Below are 16,126 nucleotides of genomic sequence, written 5' to 3'. Positions count from 1 at the left end.
TATATCATTATTTGTTTTAGTGAGCCCCAAAGCACAAGAGAGCATTCTTTGGTGTTCAATGTTTTAAGTCCAATCATGGAATTACAATATTTTTCAAAAGTGTTAGCAAATCAAATTTGTTTTTATTTTTCTTGAAGAAGGTAGGAGGAGAAAGCTTAAAAAGAAGAAAATTGTGGGGTACTTGTTTTTCCCTTTGTCAACCAACCAACCAACCAAAGCTAATGATAAGATTTGATTGAAGAAGAATCGTAATGGAATAAATTGACAAGTAAAGAAAGGTAGGATTTTTCTTGTTTCCAAAAACATTTCTTCTTTCAAGTTTGTGTTTTGCCTATACTTTCTGAATCAAATTGAGGTAAGACTGCAAGAGGCAGTGAAAAGGAAATGTCATGACCCAAAAATCAAGCCAAACTCTGAAAGATCACACCAAGTTATTTTTCTGAAAGTTGGTTTCTTCTTTTTGGATTAGATGAATTGGAAAATGGATGCACAGTTGTCTGAGACAAAGATGAAACAAATTGAAAAGATAGAATGCTGTGTGGAAGGAAGGATCACAGAGCAACAGTTCCCAGTCAGTGGAACCACACACTTTGGAAGTAAGCCAAAAGATATGTAGTGTGTGTGTGTGTGTGGCCTGCAACATCATCATCAGGTAGAAGAACTATAGATGAACAGTAAGTACTATGGGCAACTAAAGCTTTAAGTGTTCCTTTCAGCTACTCTCTCTCTCTCTCTCTCTCTCTCTCTCTCTCATTCACTCAATAGAAGCCAAACAAATACTTCCACAACGTAAAAAGGCAAAAAGCTAGCAACAAAACTCTCTCTCTCTCTCTCTCTCTCTCTCTCCTGTCGGCTTGTAGACTATTGTCTACAGATAGATAGACTATGGGTAAGAAAAGACAAAAGGAAAGGTAGAGGTGAGTTTTGTTCTTCGCGAGATATCGCTTACCTTTTTTAGCCGACATGGAATTCTTCTGTATGTGATGTTGAGAACCCAAACCTTGTTGAAAGGTTCAGTCTGGATGAGTGAGTCACAGCGGCAACAACATAAACTCGTCAAGCTCGCTCATCCTTATCTGCGAACCTTACAGCAATGGAGAGAGAGAGAGAGAGAGAGAGATGGTGTCGTCCTTTTTGGTTGGACGTAAAAAGCCTGCAGCAGAAGCACTGGATTGGGCGCTCTGTGGTTGACCGCCAACTGTTCGATGGTGGGTTCAGTGCTCGTGCACTGTTGATGAATAGGTTCCAACCTGATACCGACTCTCACGCTACCACAGATCTGTGGGTGTAATAATACTTACTATAGCCAACTTTCTAAAGAGAGAGAGAGAGAGAGAGAGAGAGAGAGAGATTGTCATAAAGAGCTCTTTATTTATTTATTTTAAAAAAAAAACTAATAACACATCAGCAAATGAATGAGATTGGATTCCATTAGCAAGCAAAGCTATGTTAATATTAGGAAAAGACCATAACACATTCTTAAGAAACACACCGTAACATGATATTTTCATCCAAATTTATAATATAAAAAATATTATGTTTATAATATTTTTTATATCATGTTAAAACATTTTTGACAATACCCAAAAAAAAACATTATAACGTGTAATATAAAAATGCTATAACATAATGCTTTTGTACTTGTATATTTGATCTTATTTTAAACATGATCATTACAAGGCTCACCCTATGAATCAATTAATAGGATAAGGAATGGAGGAAGAAAAAAAAATTAGACTAAGAATATTCTGGATAGTAGACAAATTGAAAAAAAACATTAACTATTAGAGAATTCTAAATATGAGGATATTTTTCGAGAAAAACCCAGAAAGATGGGCTTTTTTCGGTGTATCGACCTTGTTATTAATCAAACTTATTGCACACGTATTAACGAACGATCGATCGATCCTCTCGAAGTAGTAGTCCGGAAGCAGCACACAAAAAAGAATAATAGATTTGTTGTAACAAAGAACAAAGCAACAGTCAAAACCTAGATAAAATCTTGTCCTGAGAAAGAGCACAAGTGTGGCCTAATCTGTGAAACAAACCTGACGACATACACGAGTTGCTGGGGCAAAGGCGAGATACTCCAAGTTGCTCAGATTTTTTTTTTTTTTTGGGGGGGATTTATGGAAGATTGGTTCGTGCCACACCACCTACGATCGCCTTGGCTCAGTGGTCATCTTTGCTGCCGATCTCCCCTCGAACAATTCACCCAACTTTGTCTCGATATTTTCTGGAGAATATTTGATGTATTTTGATGGATTCTTGTTGTTCTCAAGCATTGGCCTGCAAACAACAACGCTGTCTGTGTCAAGGGCCACTATCGAAGGAACAAGCATTCCATAAGCATGCATATATGGGGTTTGTAGAAACGAACATACCCAAACCGTTTTATGAAAGATCTATACGCAGGTAAGAGAACTTCAGCAACTGCAAGCCTTAAAGATTCACGCAGCTCTTGATCAGGTACCGCCCACTCACACTGCCTTAGACAAAGCTCCTCAAACTGCATGTTGAAGGACTTGAACCTGACAATAGATTAAAAAAAAGGTAGCTCCATTTGTGAGAACACCATAAGTTTATTGCTGAGAATAAATTTCAGAGTAAATCCGACCTATCTTTCAATATTGGTTTCGGGACTAAACCACTACTTCCACCATCGCTTCCAGGTATACTTCCACCTCCAGATGATGTCAAACCTTGGGCAGAGAGGGTTTGCAATATCTGCAGTTGACCAAATAGAATTACAACATATACAGCACGCCATGCACCAGAAGAGATCTTATCATTAGGATCAGTTTTGGAATATATAAAATCATAAAAGAAAGCATATTATTGGTTCAAAAGCACCAAGATATGAAACACTGCTGTCCATGTCATTTGTTCATGCTTAAAAGTAAAATCAAATATGTGAACATCAGAATAGCATCAATCAAGATAAAAATAGAAACAGTGCTATCCGCCAAGATGCTCCAGTTTATAGAAACAAACCTTTGCCCAACCAAACCTCCTATACTGGTTCGCATTTTGTTGTACAGACCTACGGTGTCTTTGTATCCAATCATCACCCAGTATATCCTTTGCTTCTGACCTAAAATAAGAATAAGCATCAGATACATATAATCCAAAAGATTTCGAATATCATATACTCATGGAAGAACATACCTCCGCACAGATTTAACGATGTAGTGAATATTATTCATAAGAAACAAGCATTGCAAAGCAGGATCTTTATACATCTTGGACTTCCCATCCAAGTTACTCTGAAGAGCTTGCATAATTCGCATTGTTATAGATGCCAACTGGTTCCTTGTTCCATCTCCATGTCCAAACTCCAGGAAAAGTTGTTTGAGTGTTGCCTGGTAGCTGTACATGTTTGGTGAAAAACTGTCAGGAGAGAAGAAAGCATGCATTGTTGAAATGAAAGGCTAAAATAGATTGTCCATGGACTTAAACAACACGAGAGAATATGTCATAATTGCCACAAAAATCAGAGAATATGTCATAATTGCCACAACACGAGAGAATATGTCCATGGACTAAACTATAGTTAAGATCATAACCACAAAAATATTTGCCAGCTTGCACTATACTAAAAATTCTCCTGAACGAGTCTTGAGCTCCAATAAGTTTGGCTCCAATTATTCACAGTAAAGAATAGGCGTTATGTATTTCTATGTTATCATTGTGTGCCCCTCATAAGACAAATCATTCATTAAATAATGCGAGACAGTTGAAGTAGAAACGAGCACCATGAATTTTGTGATAATCATGTACCCCTTAAAATAAAGTAAAACCCTTAATAAGACTACAATGATATTTTTTTGGGTTAGACAGTTTGGAATCAACAGACAAAAATCTAGAATTGTTGGGATGTGGAGGCTAAGATGAATATATGAAGATAGAATAAGAAGCACTTATGTTAGTGATTAACCAAGCTTTTGGATAAAAGACAAAATAAGAGGAAGTTAAGATTATAAAACCAATTTAAAGAGATGTGGCTGCTCTAATGGTAGGTCAGGATCCATACGATCAACCTCAAAAAGTTGGAACATTATGACCTGTTATCGTTGAAGAATAGGAAACGATGCAATAACAGTAACTGTAGAAACTTATAAACATACGAAAGGCTAACAGTAATGTAATGAAATGACTTCAAAGACTTTGAGGGAAGATTTGGTAGCTTAAAAGACAAAAACTTACTCAAAAAGAAACTTCACGTAATTAATGACATAGCTGGTTAAAGGATGGACAGTTCCATCAGCAATAAATGTTTTTGAAGCATCTTTCTCAACAGCTTCCTCAAAGTCCCCAAACGTCTCTTGGGCTGTTTGTGCCAATTGCTTTGTCAAACTCAGTGCAGAATCTCGCATCTCAGAGCAAGACTTTCCGTCAAAAATCAATTCAATCTGATCATTCAACATAAAAATATATTAGGTTTCTCAGTGAGGAATAACGCTAACATGTTTAACTATGTCTTCTACTACTAAATACACTATTGAAAGTATGTTTTAGATCCAACATGAAACAAAATATTGCAATAAACATCCATGCAGCCTAGAGGCAATCGGTATCAATTTTCCTTAGAATTATTAAGTTAAATTGTAATCCTAGAGTGTTAATGGAGCATACCATCTAAATGTTGCTTTTTAAATCAAAGCCTCATCAACTATATAAAGAAAAAGAAAAAGAAACTAGCCAATAGCATAAACCTGCAGGAAAGTATAAAACACGTGTGCCCGTTCAATCTATTAATCTATTGGCTAAAGATACATCTCTTTATAACGCAAAGTCTAAATGTTTCAAGCTAAATAAAATCCATCTATTCACTGGTTATCTAGCAAGATGATGATCTACCTAAGTTTGTAACAACTCTTAAAGTTCTGGTTTCAGTGGCATTGCAGGTCAAGGCAATAGCATTTTAACAGTTTTGACAATTTTGGGTCTGCTTCTATTATCTTAGAACTTAAAAAGTAAAAAGTTCAGAAAATTACAAGAAAATTAAGACAATAATAAACAGATGGGCTTTTCATTATGATTCATCAAAACATTATTTATGATTATGAATTTAAAAAGCATAAGTATCATCACCATATGCCTATACCTCTGGTTGAAGTTCATGCATTACTTCATACATGTCTAGGAGCACAAACAGTTTTTCTGGTGACCTTTTGCTTTTAGCAATAGCCTCTCCAAAGCTAAGTAGCACCAACATGCTGTTTGCAGTTATTTCAGAAAAACATTGATCCTTTACCGACCCAATACCTTCAAAGATTTGATTGCACAATTCCCGTTCCCAAGCAAAAAGAAGTTTAACCTGTTCTAAGCATTGTTAGAATAATTGGAGAACAGAGAAGCATAACTTTACGTTGATCTTTATAGGTCCTTACTGCAATCCTCATGTGGTGAATCCAATTTCCAATTTTTGTTTCTAAAGACTCCCATGGAAGTTTTTGCACCTCCTCTTTACTTAGTTTTTCCACACCCAAGCTTGAAAGGCTTTTCTCCAAAGTCGAAGATCGAACTTCCCTAAATGATAAAGACGAAAAACACTTAACAAAGGATTGAAGAAGATGAGGCATCGAGAACGTAAATGTACAGGAAAAATGATGACATAACAACATAACTTTTGTAAGTCAGACGTATGAGACAATACAGCAACAAAAAAAAATTTCTTTCATGCATCTCGACCATTTGATTCCTTTTCCCAAGTGATGCCCAGCTGATGGAGATCGTGACTAGCCGATCCAGAAAATCAAGGATAGTATAAATTCTTATCACCTTCAAAGGAACTACTAGGGACAAAATAATGCATCAAATGTGACTATCACAAGCACATGGCAACAATGTCAAATACATGGAGTTCACGTATAATTTAATTCATTTAATCTAGTTAACAATGGATAAAGTTCATTTGGGTCATTCTTGGAGTATGATTAGTAGTGTGTCTTTTACTCCATGTTGTTTCTCTTTTATGTGAGGTGTGTTTTTCTTTTTCTCTTGTCTCCTCGTGTATCTCCGCTAGAGGCGAGGAGGGAACTCTCATTTGAACTTAACAAGGGCGAAAAGGTCGCCAGAGGCACAAATACGTAATCATCCAATGTTTAAGAATCCTAGTATGAGTACGAATATGTTCAGATATAATCAATTTATATTGAGTTGACTATCTATTAAGTATCTATTGCAAAAAAGAAGATGACAGGCCAAGTTCTTTTATGTTTTAGTACTTTCTCCTAATATCTTTTCTGCCATCAGATGTGATCGGAAGGCCTTAGATCCTCAAAGACCCTATACAAGGATTACATTCAGATTTGTCTGGATCTCTGTAGTTGTTACTTTGAGCCTAGTTAGAATCTGCTCAAAAGTAGATATAGTTACACTAATAAAATTATATAAATCTAATTCAGATAAGTCAGTCCATTTCATGTTTGTTTTAAGGGTCTAAATATAGATTGTTAGTTAAATTTATGAAATCCGAAGCTTTTACACAAATAAAATCCATGACACTCAAGCCACGATGGAGCTAATGTCGAACAGGAAGGCTGAACTAGGTCTGGGTCAGACTTTGCAGACCTGCAATTATTTCTTTTTGTCTTCCAAAAATAAACACTTTCCCAAGCCCAGCCCAATTCATACTTTGGAAATCTAGTCCCTCAATTTAACCCTATAAGCTCAACCCAATCCATAATTTAAATAATAAGAATATAAGGAATGAGATTTAACCAGACAAATTTATACTTCTTACAACCATGCAATGCTTTCTTAACATGTCTATATGAACTTGTATATACACATAAATATTATTAAAACATGTGATATATTACACATTACAGGAGTACAGAATTGGCCAAGACAATCCAAACTTTAACTGCATCTTTTGTTTGTGACAAGCATCACCCCACCTACTTATATAAACATATCTGTCCAAGACTGCACCTCATGGACCAAGTTGCCAGACTTGGAAAAGATAGCCAGGCTGTGGACTGCGGACAGCTCTCGAGAGAACAACCTCTTGCCTATGTCAAGGTGTCTCAAGCAAATCATCCAGCATCCACTAACCATTAATTTCCACTCTATAGATCTTCTCAAAATAGAATTTAACATTGAAGCATAAACATTAACAACAAAATTTTGAAAAGCAGCACAAAAGGTTTTAGCATCTTCTTAATTAGTGAACTTATGAGATAAGATAAAGAGCTCAACTTCTAAGAAATATAAACCCACCCATATAATTATTTTGAGAAAAGAAACTCAATTTTGCAAAATAGATATCTTATTCCAGAAGTTTCTAAGCAGAAAATCAGATACAAGTGATGTTACTGTTGAAATGTGCTAGCCATTCATAAAATGCTCAGTGAAAATCGTGCCAAGCTATAGAATCCAATTAGGACATGTCACATCTACCTTTTCCAAAGTTACACACATGCTCTCAATTTGTGTTCCATATTTCAATGCAGACAACGTTGTGTTATTTGCATATAATGAAAAAGCCTGGGATTAACTGGGTATTTCTTGTAAATTACATCAGTAAGAATTTTATAATATACACATATGCACTCAAACTGAAACATTTAATTATAATATTTGTTGTTTACCTGTGGAATGTCTACTCATATAATCCGCATACATCTTCGTTATTTGTCAAAAGAATATCTAGATAGTGAAGGCAAATATGATCAAAAGTAGAAAAACATTGAAAATTACCTGTAAATTTTTAGACATTGCTGTTGACGTCCAGCTTGAACCAACTGTTGAGCTAACTTATGCAATAGAGGCAAAATCCTTGGCGGGATAAGTTTTGGGGGTGTCAAGGCAGCAGCCTCTGAGCTTTTAACTTGATGCTCAGAATGATTTGTACTAGATAGGTTTTTAGCACTTTCACTCTGCTGGTCCAGTGATCCTGACAATGGCTGTGATATCTCCGGAAGAGATCCAAAAAGGCTATCAGGAGGAACTGGCTTACTGGCACCAGATAGAGAAACAACATTAATACAAGAAACACCTTCTTCCGATGATTACAAGAAAGTTTGATTCCAAAGCATACACCAACAGTTTGGATACATGTTCTGAAAAACTTACACCATACCAAAGACATAATATACCACTGTCATCATGAAGCAAAAGAAACAAAATAAAAAAATGACCTCACAATGCTTGTTGTCAACCTGCAACCAGATTGGTTGCCAGTAAAAATTTGCTTCATAAAACAGCTGAATCCTAGATCAAAGACTTTTCCAGTGATAAGATTTACTCACCTGAATCTAAGGACACAGTTAGTTAAATAACAATAGCCACAAGTTAGTAATACTTCATCTTGCATCCATTACTTTTGCTACAAGGAACGAAGTCGCTTGAGGATAAGAAATTTGAACAGAACATTTTTTTCCTTGTTTCTATTAGGACTTCAGGATAGCCTTGCTACATATTTCTAGGACTTCAAGATCTATTGCATATGTCTAGTGTTACAGGAAGAGTCGTTAATGTCCTACTTAGCCCGACATGGTCCAAACCTATGTGCGTAGTGTTGTTTGAGGAGCCTTCGAGGTGCAAATGCTAAGCTCTTGAGATGCCACCTGCATTAAAGCCAAGGTCGAGAGAGGTTTCCCGACTCGATCCCTCTGACACCTAAATTAGTAACCCGAGGTATATAAGTATGAATGCAAGTGGTCAAAAAGTGATTTTCCTTTTTTATTGTGTTGAAGATGAGCTTTTATACCCGATAGTAAAGGGACTGAATATTTTACAAAATATTTTATGAGGAGGCAACCTCTAATTACCTCCAACAACCTTCCCTTGGTCTTTTATCCATGGAGGCGACAAAGTGGGGACAGCCTATAACCGTCTGCCTTGGGCTCTTGCCCACGTGGGCAAACAGGTGGAGGGTGGCCTCCGTTCTCTATTTCCATCTTGGACACCACATGGAGGCCACATATCGGATGACGATTAACTGATGATGTTCTCCCTATCATTTATCCCCTCCCCCAAGAACGCTTCGGGGGCTCTTGCAAGAGGGATCTAAAGTGAGACGTCTAGTTCATCCGAGACGTTAAGCATATGCCTCTTTGATTGGTTCTCCAACTCCGCACATTAGGCGAATGTCGTCGGCCCTTCTTGATAGCAAATCAATCCTTATCGATGTAAACCAAACCCTCCTTTGAGCGTGGAGGGAAACAGGCAAGAGATGTGAGCGTTGCTAGTGACGATCCATCACCGACATGCCCCTCTCATCACCAAGGGACCCACCTCGATTGGAGGAAGGGGTAGGGTTTCCCAATCTCCACATCTCTTCCAAACCTGATCGGGTTTGTCGACCACCACACCTCAGCTGAAGGAGAGGGTTGGGTTCCCCAACCTTTACATCGCTTCCCGAACTGCACAAGATGTCCCTGACGAATAAGTTCTTCAATCTGCTCTTTCAAGTCGCGACAATCCTCGATGTCATAGTCATAATCTCGGTGGAACCGACAATACTTGGGCATGTCTCTTTTTGCTTATGCGGTCTTCACCGGATGAGGGTCATTTAAGAGCCTATTTTCTTTTATCTGTAGAAAAACTTCAGTTCTAATCATATTTAGGGGGGTCAACTCAAACCTTGGGCGAGATAACTCGGTCGTTCGTTCCTCCCATTGCCTGAGTTCGAGAAGCATTATCGCTTATGGTCGTGAGCATATGTTCTCGAGGAAGTGAAGTTCAAACTCCCTCGCAAGCTATGCAAAAGAATAGATGAAAAATAACTTTAGGCAGGCATATCATACTCGTGCTAAGCCTCTTAACGTCATCAGGAAGGTGCGGCACATCAAGACGTCCGAAGTACTATATAACGACATTTGGGCATAGAAAGCTACAATGTGCTTCATCGGGTCAGCACTGCCATCAAAAGCCTCCAAGGGCAGGAGGCAAAAGCTTGCTGGAATCAATTCATCCTGGATTTCTTAAGTGAACAACGACCGACTCAAGGTGAGGTCAACCAGCGCTTCCCCTTTTGATTGTTGGAACTCTTATCGCATCTCCTCCAAGCGTTGATCCATATGCCATTGTTGGATCCGCAAGGAATCCTCCATCGAATCTATCGATTGGGCCTCGGATGTAGGTAGGGTAGAGTAGGGGTGTGATCCGTTGAATTCCACAATTGGAGACTGAAGTGCCCCCTCGGCCGATAGTTCGAAAGGTCTTAACCACTCAAGGGATGTCGACCCCACGTCAGGTCGGGGAACCGCGACCGAGCTGATGGCACCGCCTGTTGGGCTAACTAGGGCAAAAGCATAGCAACGGCCTGTATCATTCATGTTAGCGTATGTACTTGCTGAGTGTGATTTAAGAACACCTCGATGGGGACGAGTAGGTGGCTCAAGGTCGTTTCTAGGGCGCAAAAAATGTTACGGGAAGAAGTCGTTGATATCATGGTTAGCCCAATGTGGTCCGAACCCATGTGCGTAGGGCTACCCGAGGTGAAAACGTCGAGCTCCCGAGGCGTCACATGCACGAAAACCAAGGTCGAGAGAGGTTTTCGGATCTTCCGACCCGATCCCTCAAATGACCAAGTTAATAACCCGAGATATATAAGTCTGGATACAAATTATCATAAAATGATCTCCCCTTTTCATTGTGTTGAAGATGAGCTTTTATACTTGGTCATAAAGAGACAGAATATTCTACGGGTAGGTATCCTCTAACCGCCTCCAACAATCTCCCCTCGGCCTTTTATCCACATGAGCAACAAAGGAGAGACAACCTATAACCGTCAACCTTCGACCCTTGTCCACGTGGGTAGACAGGTGGAAGATGGCCTCAATCCAACCTAGACATCACGTGGAGGCCACATAGAGGATGACGATTGACTGACGATGTTCTCCCTATCACCTAGAAAGTAATGGCATGACATAGAAACTTCACACACTGAAAGGATAGCCTTACTGGAAACAAATTTCTTCCACCACTGGTCATAGATATTCAAGTGTTATCAATGCCACCATACAAACTAATGAACCATGGATGTCAATTACAATTTAGTTTCAGGAAAAAAAAAGTCATTTAATAATTGCGAGTGAAAATGCCACATACTATCAGTTCTGAGAGGAAAATGTCAAGTTGGGGCAAAGCGCATGGTGTGTTGGTCACCCTTGCTGATCGATTAGGAACCAAACATGAACTAGGACCCAATTAGACATTTAAAATCACCAATTAAGAATAACAAACCCCAAACAGATGTAGAGAAACAGACCTGTGAGTAACTAGGAGACTGCGGAACTCATCCTCCAGCTTCATTATGGCCTTAGCTAGAGTATTGTTTGCCTGGTTTACCACACCATCATTGCTCCTTAAGCTTTTATTTGAGCTGAAAAACTGCAAGATGCCTCTCAGCTGATCAATTGCAGTGAGATAACTTTCAAGGTTGTCACGCGGCCCCCTTGACAGTTTGAGCTCCGCCTACTCATCCAAAGAACCAAAAATGCACTAATTGAACAAATTGTTTTGTATAAACTTAATCAGACGCACACCAAAAGAATAAAATCGAAGACCTAAAACACGGCGATAAGCTTAAGCCTCACTAGTTTTTCTCCCTCAGCAAAGACCTAAAAACGCACCGACTCCCAGAATAGTCATTTTCACAAGTCGAAACAACTGTTTCCAATGAACTCGATCAAACTCATTCAGACCCACACTAACAGAAAAAAGATTGAAACACTTAAAGAAAAAGACCCATTCTTGCTCAAACAAATAGGAGCTGCACCGAAGGAAAATTAAACCAGGAAGCACAAGGTAAAAACAGGGCCAACCTCTCGCGTGCGCTCAAAGTAACCCAGGATAACGTCGGCCGACTTGAGCGTCTTGTCGATGTTCTCGTGCGCCATCCGAATAGCATAAGTCCGCACCTGCATCACATCGGCGAAAGGAACCAGGATCCAGAGAATCCAAAACCCAAAATCAGTACCAAACTCCAAAACGACCGACACCACGATCCATCCACGAGAGGGGAAACCTGGGTGGGGCGCATGGCGGCCTCGAGGGCGGAGAGGCGGTGGTCGAAGGAGCCGAGCATAGAGACCATGCGATCGGTGTGGGTGCGACTCTTGTCGAGTGAGTCGCGGAGGAAGGCCGCCCGCTCCGTTAGGGCATCGCTGGCACCCATCGTTCGATCTATCGATCGCCTCCTTCCCTCTTCTCGGCGCCGCAACGCCTCCTCGGATCTCTCGCCTTCTTCGTCTCTTCCTCCTCCCGAACTCGATCTGGAGTGGCGAGGAAGCCAAGCGAGAGAGAGAGACCGAGAAGGGTAGTATTGGAGTAGGGCCGGGGTTGTTCCGATTCCAGCTTGGAATCTCGGGGGGCGGCGAGAAACTCCCTGCGAATACAAACAACGCGTAAATAAATTGCGTGCAAGGTTGGCGTGGGACCCACGCAAAGATATGCATTCAGAGAGAGGAGGTGTACGTAACCGTGTGTGTTTACCAGAAGGCTAAATCTCCGTTAGGGGAAGACGACGTACTTATGTTGACTGATAATTATCGGAATTTTTGTTGCCTAATTTTTCATTAAATTAAATAAATATAGAAAATATAAAAAGTTGATTTTTTTTTTTGTTTTCCCTCCTTTTGAATCCCATTTGGTTTAATTCAAAGGAATTGATGGATTCATCATGTAAAGTAGTCCATAAGAAAATTTGATAATTATTTTTCTAAAAAAGAAATAACTTTATTCTATTATTATGCAAGAATAAAAGAATTAGAGTTTCTATAAAAATAAATCTGGAAAATTAGATTCCAAGACTAAGCCTTAATCGAGAAATAAGTTACCTAAAAAATATAATTAAGTCTCCCAAGGATATAACACCACTGAATGAAGGAAAAATAACCGATGAGATAATTGATGTCATGGAGAATAGTATGACTGGACCATGATTAATCATATGACTTATCGATAATTTGAGTAAACAATTAGATATTAAACTCTTTTCTACGTAGATACAAACAGTCATTTGTTAAAGGTATATTTAATCTATGTCGATTGAGAGCTAATTGATATTATTTGATATTAATGATGTTTGAAATAAATATTTTAAATATATTATTTTATTCAAATATAGACATAATCGAAATGATGTTATTTTTTTTGTTAATGATAGATACGACGATTTCTTTATGGGATTAGCAAGTCATTAGACGTGATAGCCGGACTGTTCCTCTATCTATTATTCGGAGAAACTTCATTCCCACTTGAGAGTTTACTATTTCAATCGTCTTTCGTTATTAGAAGAATGGTTATTCAGGTATTTAATATATGTCAAAATAAAATAATTAATTTTTTATCATGTATTTATTTTTTAGTTGACTTATTAAAGTTCATGTTGTTAAATTTTTTTATTTTTTATTTTTAAATCAATCTTCCACTATCACTAAATCGAATTCCAATAAAGAACAAACCTTCCTAATAAAGTCATCAGAATTATTATATCCTTCAATAAATACATTAGGCTTATGATTTGATTAATAAATAAATTATTTATTTATTTTGACTCTAAATATATTTATGGAAAGATGTGATGACGTAAGAAAAATTTTAGGATGTTACAATATTAATATAAAACAAAGATTAGATTTTTAAAAAATAATTAATATTTTTATTTTAAAAAAAATTGAAATTTTGGTTTTCCATTTGTGGTTGGCACATCTCCACCGAACCGGTTACTGTAATCTCATTAATTAATTGATTAATCGAACCGGTTCTCCTCCGATTTGCTTCTTCCTCAATTTATCATAATAGTTGCTTCTCCATCAATTTATTTGGTCGATCACTTCTTGTCACAAGCAACCTAACAACTAACGAAGTTTCAGTTGACATATTCGCCCTTGCAAATTTCAGTTGACATATATATATATATATTGTCAGCTGGATGCATTTTATAAGGAGATTTGGTGATCATCGAGATTAAATATAATTTTATTATGCAATACATTACTTTACCCGAATCATCATCTGCATATAACCATGAACAAGCTGAGAAGAATAGTTCGGCATGTGTTCATGCATCTGCCACTCATTTTACCAACGACAAATGCATTGGCTGAAACATTTAAAGCAGTATCCAACGATCGAAACGTTTAAAACATCATCTGATGAAAAAAAGACCATTGGCTTCCCATTAGCGAATGGCCCACTCTGATCTAATTTTGATAACGATCATATATAAAACCATTTATCGAAGATATAATAATTATATAAAATTAACATAATAAATACAATAAAAATTTATATCAAATATATATATATATATACCTTTTATTACTTTTAATACTTTCGCTTTTCACATAAAGGATAAAAGGGATTACTCCTCTAAGCTTTGGACCAAACTGTATCTCGGACGTCAATGCGACGCACCCATTCACAAATTGTAGCTCCTCCTTCCCCGGCGGAGCTCACCACCGTCATCACTTGTATCATACGGTATACTCCCTGATACCATCACACCGAGGTTCGTATTTTTAACGCCACCCCGTGTACAAACACACACTTCAAAGTCTACTCTCTTCTCTCTCTCTCTCTCTCTCTACCCTTTTCGTTTTTTTAACGAAGAATTAAATCGAAAATAAAGATGGAAATAAAAAAGGGATGCGTTCGATCGTATCCGTCCAGCTAAGCGGAAGCTTCGACGTGGCTCTTCGAGGGACGCTGGATGGGCCCCACCGGCGACCGGAAGCCAATGGTGACCGCGTCGTGGACGCACCAATGGAACCCCGGCGACCGACCATCCGCCTTCGCCGCCTCGCACTCACGGCACGAGGCCGGCGACGAAGGACGATGACCGACAGCGAATGGGTAGTACGAGACCTCCGCCGCCGCCGCCGCCGCGGTCGATATCAGGAGCCTCTCCCGCTGCCGCTGGATGCTCCGCAGCTGGGCCTCGTAGTCCCACAGCCCCAATCCGGCGATCGCCTCCGGCACCAGCCCACCGCGCATCGGATCGAGGACCCCGGACCCCATCGGGTTCCGCCTCAGGATCGTCATCTCCGGAACCGCCTTCTTCTCCTCGCCGACTTCATGGCTCTTCCTCTTGGACCGGCCCCGCCTCTCCCGCCGTGGCCGGCGAAGTACGGCGAGGACGAAGCAGTCCCTCTCGCGGGCGATCGCCGCGAAGTCGGACGCCTCGTCAATCGTCACCTTGCGGCGGACCTCCGGAGACACCCGGGCCTTCTTGCGGCGGACGAGGGAGATGGAGATCTGGTGAGGGGCGACACCGATCCGTTGGCTGACGCTGGCCTGGAACTTCTTAAAGCCGACCGACGGGTGCACCAGAACAGATCCAACGTCGATCTCGCTATCGCCGTCGAAGAAGACGACCGGGAAGTAAGCGGCGGGGGCCGCCGACACAGCCAATTCCGCCGCCATATCGATCACCGGCGAGGCAATAGGCGACTAGGGAAGGCCACGGGGGGATCGGGGAAGGGAAGACGCATCGGGACCGGGGTGGCACGATAGGGTTTTGAGGACACAGGAGAGCGCCTTATATCGGGGGGTTTGGGCCTGTGGACTTGGTAATTCCATTTAATCAGTTGGGGTAGTTTCGGAAGTAGAATAAATTTGGAGAGGATTGCTTGGGCTGCAAGTCAAGTTACCCTTTCTATAAGAAAAGATATTTCTGAGATGCGTATTTACCTTTATGCCTCTAACTTAATACCATGTTATTAAACGATATATATATATATATATATATATATATATATATATATATATATATATTGTAAGCACAGAAACAATGCTATATTCTTATAGAAATTTCTCGTAGAATTTATTATAAATAAATAAATAAATATAATATGGTTCTCATCTAACTTATTGTTGCTTCACGATTCGATTCACTGAAACTAAATTGGACTCGAATCGAAATTGAACTAGCACGATGATTTATTGATTCTAAATCGAACCAAATCGATCTATGATGATTCAATTATAATTTTAGGTTTTTAGAATCGAAATATGATGGTTCCAATTTCATTTTTAATCGATACTTCGTGATTTAAAAAAATATTTTTTAAAACACAAATTATTTAATAAAATTTAAATCAAAATCGATCTTATGTGATTTAATTGCAATTAAAATTTCAACCCTATTTTATGTCAACTCCAAAAT

General features: G+C 39.1%; 2 protein-coding genes across 2 annotated transcripts; both read right to left on the bottom strand.

Annotated features, from left to right (window-relative positions):
- Nucleotides 1–1,887: 1,887 nt before the first annotated feature.
- LOC103986358 (exocyst complex component EXO70A1) lies at nt 1,888–12,328 on the bottom strand. Its single transcript, XM_009404347.3, has 12 exons — nt 11,984–12,328; nt 11,781–11,876; nt 11,225–11,430; nt 7,708–7,965; nt 5,394–5,532; nt 5,108–5,320; nt 4,207–4,412; nt 3,169–3,369; nt 2,995–3,094; nt 2,618–2,727; nt 2,385–2,531; nt 1,888–2,289 (listed from the first exon to the last, which is right to left on the bottom strand). Exons 1-12 carry the CDS (start codon nt 12,131–12,133, stop codon nt 2,157–2,159), a joined length of 1,959 nt encoding a protein of 652 aa, XP_009402622.2. The 5' UTR covers nt 12,134–12,328; the 3' UTR covers nt 1,888–2,156.
- A 1,995-nt stretch (nt 12,329–14,323) lies between these two features.
- On the bottom strand, nt 14,324–15,484 carry LOC103986360 (uncharacterized). The gene has a single exon (XM_009404348.3). The coding sequence runs from the start codon at nt 15,382–15,384 to the stop codon at nt 14,632–14,634; it is 753 nt and encodes a 250-aa protein (XP_009402623.2). The 5' UTR covers nt 15,385–15,484; the 3' UTR covers nt 14,324–14,631.
- Nucleotides 15,485–16,126: the final 642 nt, after the last annotated feature.

The sequence above is a fragment of the Musa acuminata genome, chromosome BXJ3-5 (assembly GCF_036884655.1).
Source record: "Musa acuminata AAA Group cultivar baxijiao chromosome BXJ3-5, Cavendish_Baxijiao_AAA, whole genome shotgun sequence".
NCBI classification, from domain to species: Eukaryota; Viridiplantae; Streptophyta; class Magnoliopsida; order Zingiberales; family Musaceae; genus Musa; species Musa acuminata.
Note: the sequence above shows the minus strand (reverse complement) of the source record. Positions and strands in the feature narration are given on the sequence as shown.

Bases quoted from the DNA above. Each gene is read 5' to 3' on its own strand.
- LOC103986358 (XM_009404347.3), bottom strand. From the start codon at position 12,133: ATGGGTGCCAGCGATGCCCTAACGGAGCGGGCGGCCTTCCTCCGCGAC. The intron at 7,966-11,224 runs GTCTGTTTCTCT...ATCTGGTGCCAG, and splicing joins AGTCTCCTAGTTACTCACAG to TAAGCCAGTTCCTCCTGATA. The intron at 2,290-2,384 runs GTATGTTCGTTT...TGTTGTTTGCAG, and splicing joins TCTTTCATAAAACGGTTTGG to GCCAATGCTTGAGAACAACA.
- LOC103986360 (XM_009404348.3), bottom strand. From the start codon at position 15,384: ATGGCGGCGGAATTGGCTGTGTCGGCGGCCCCCGCCGCTTACTTCCCG.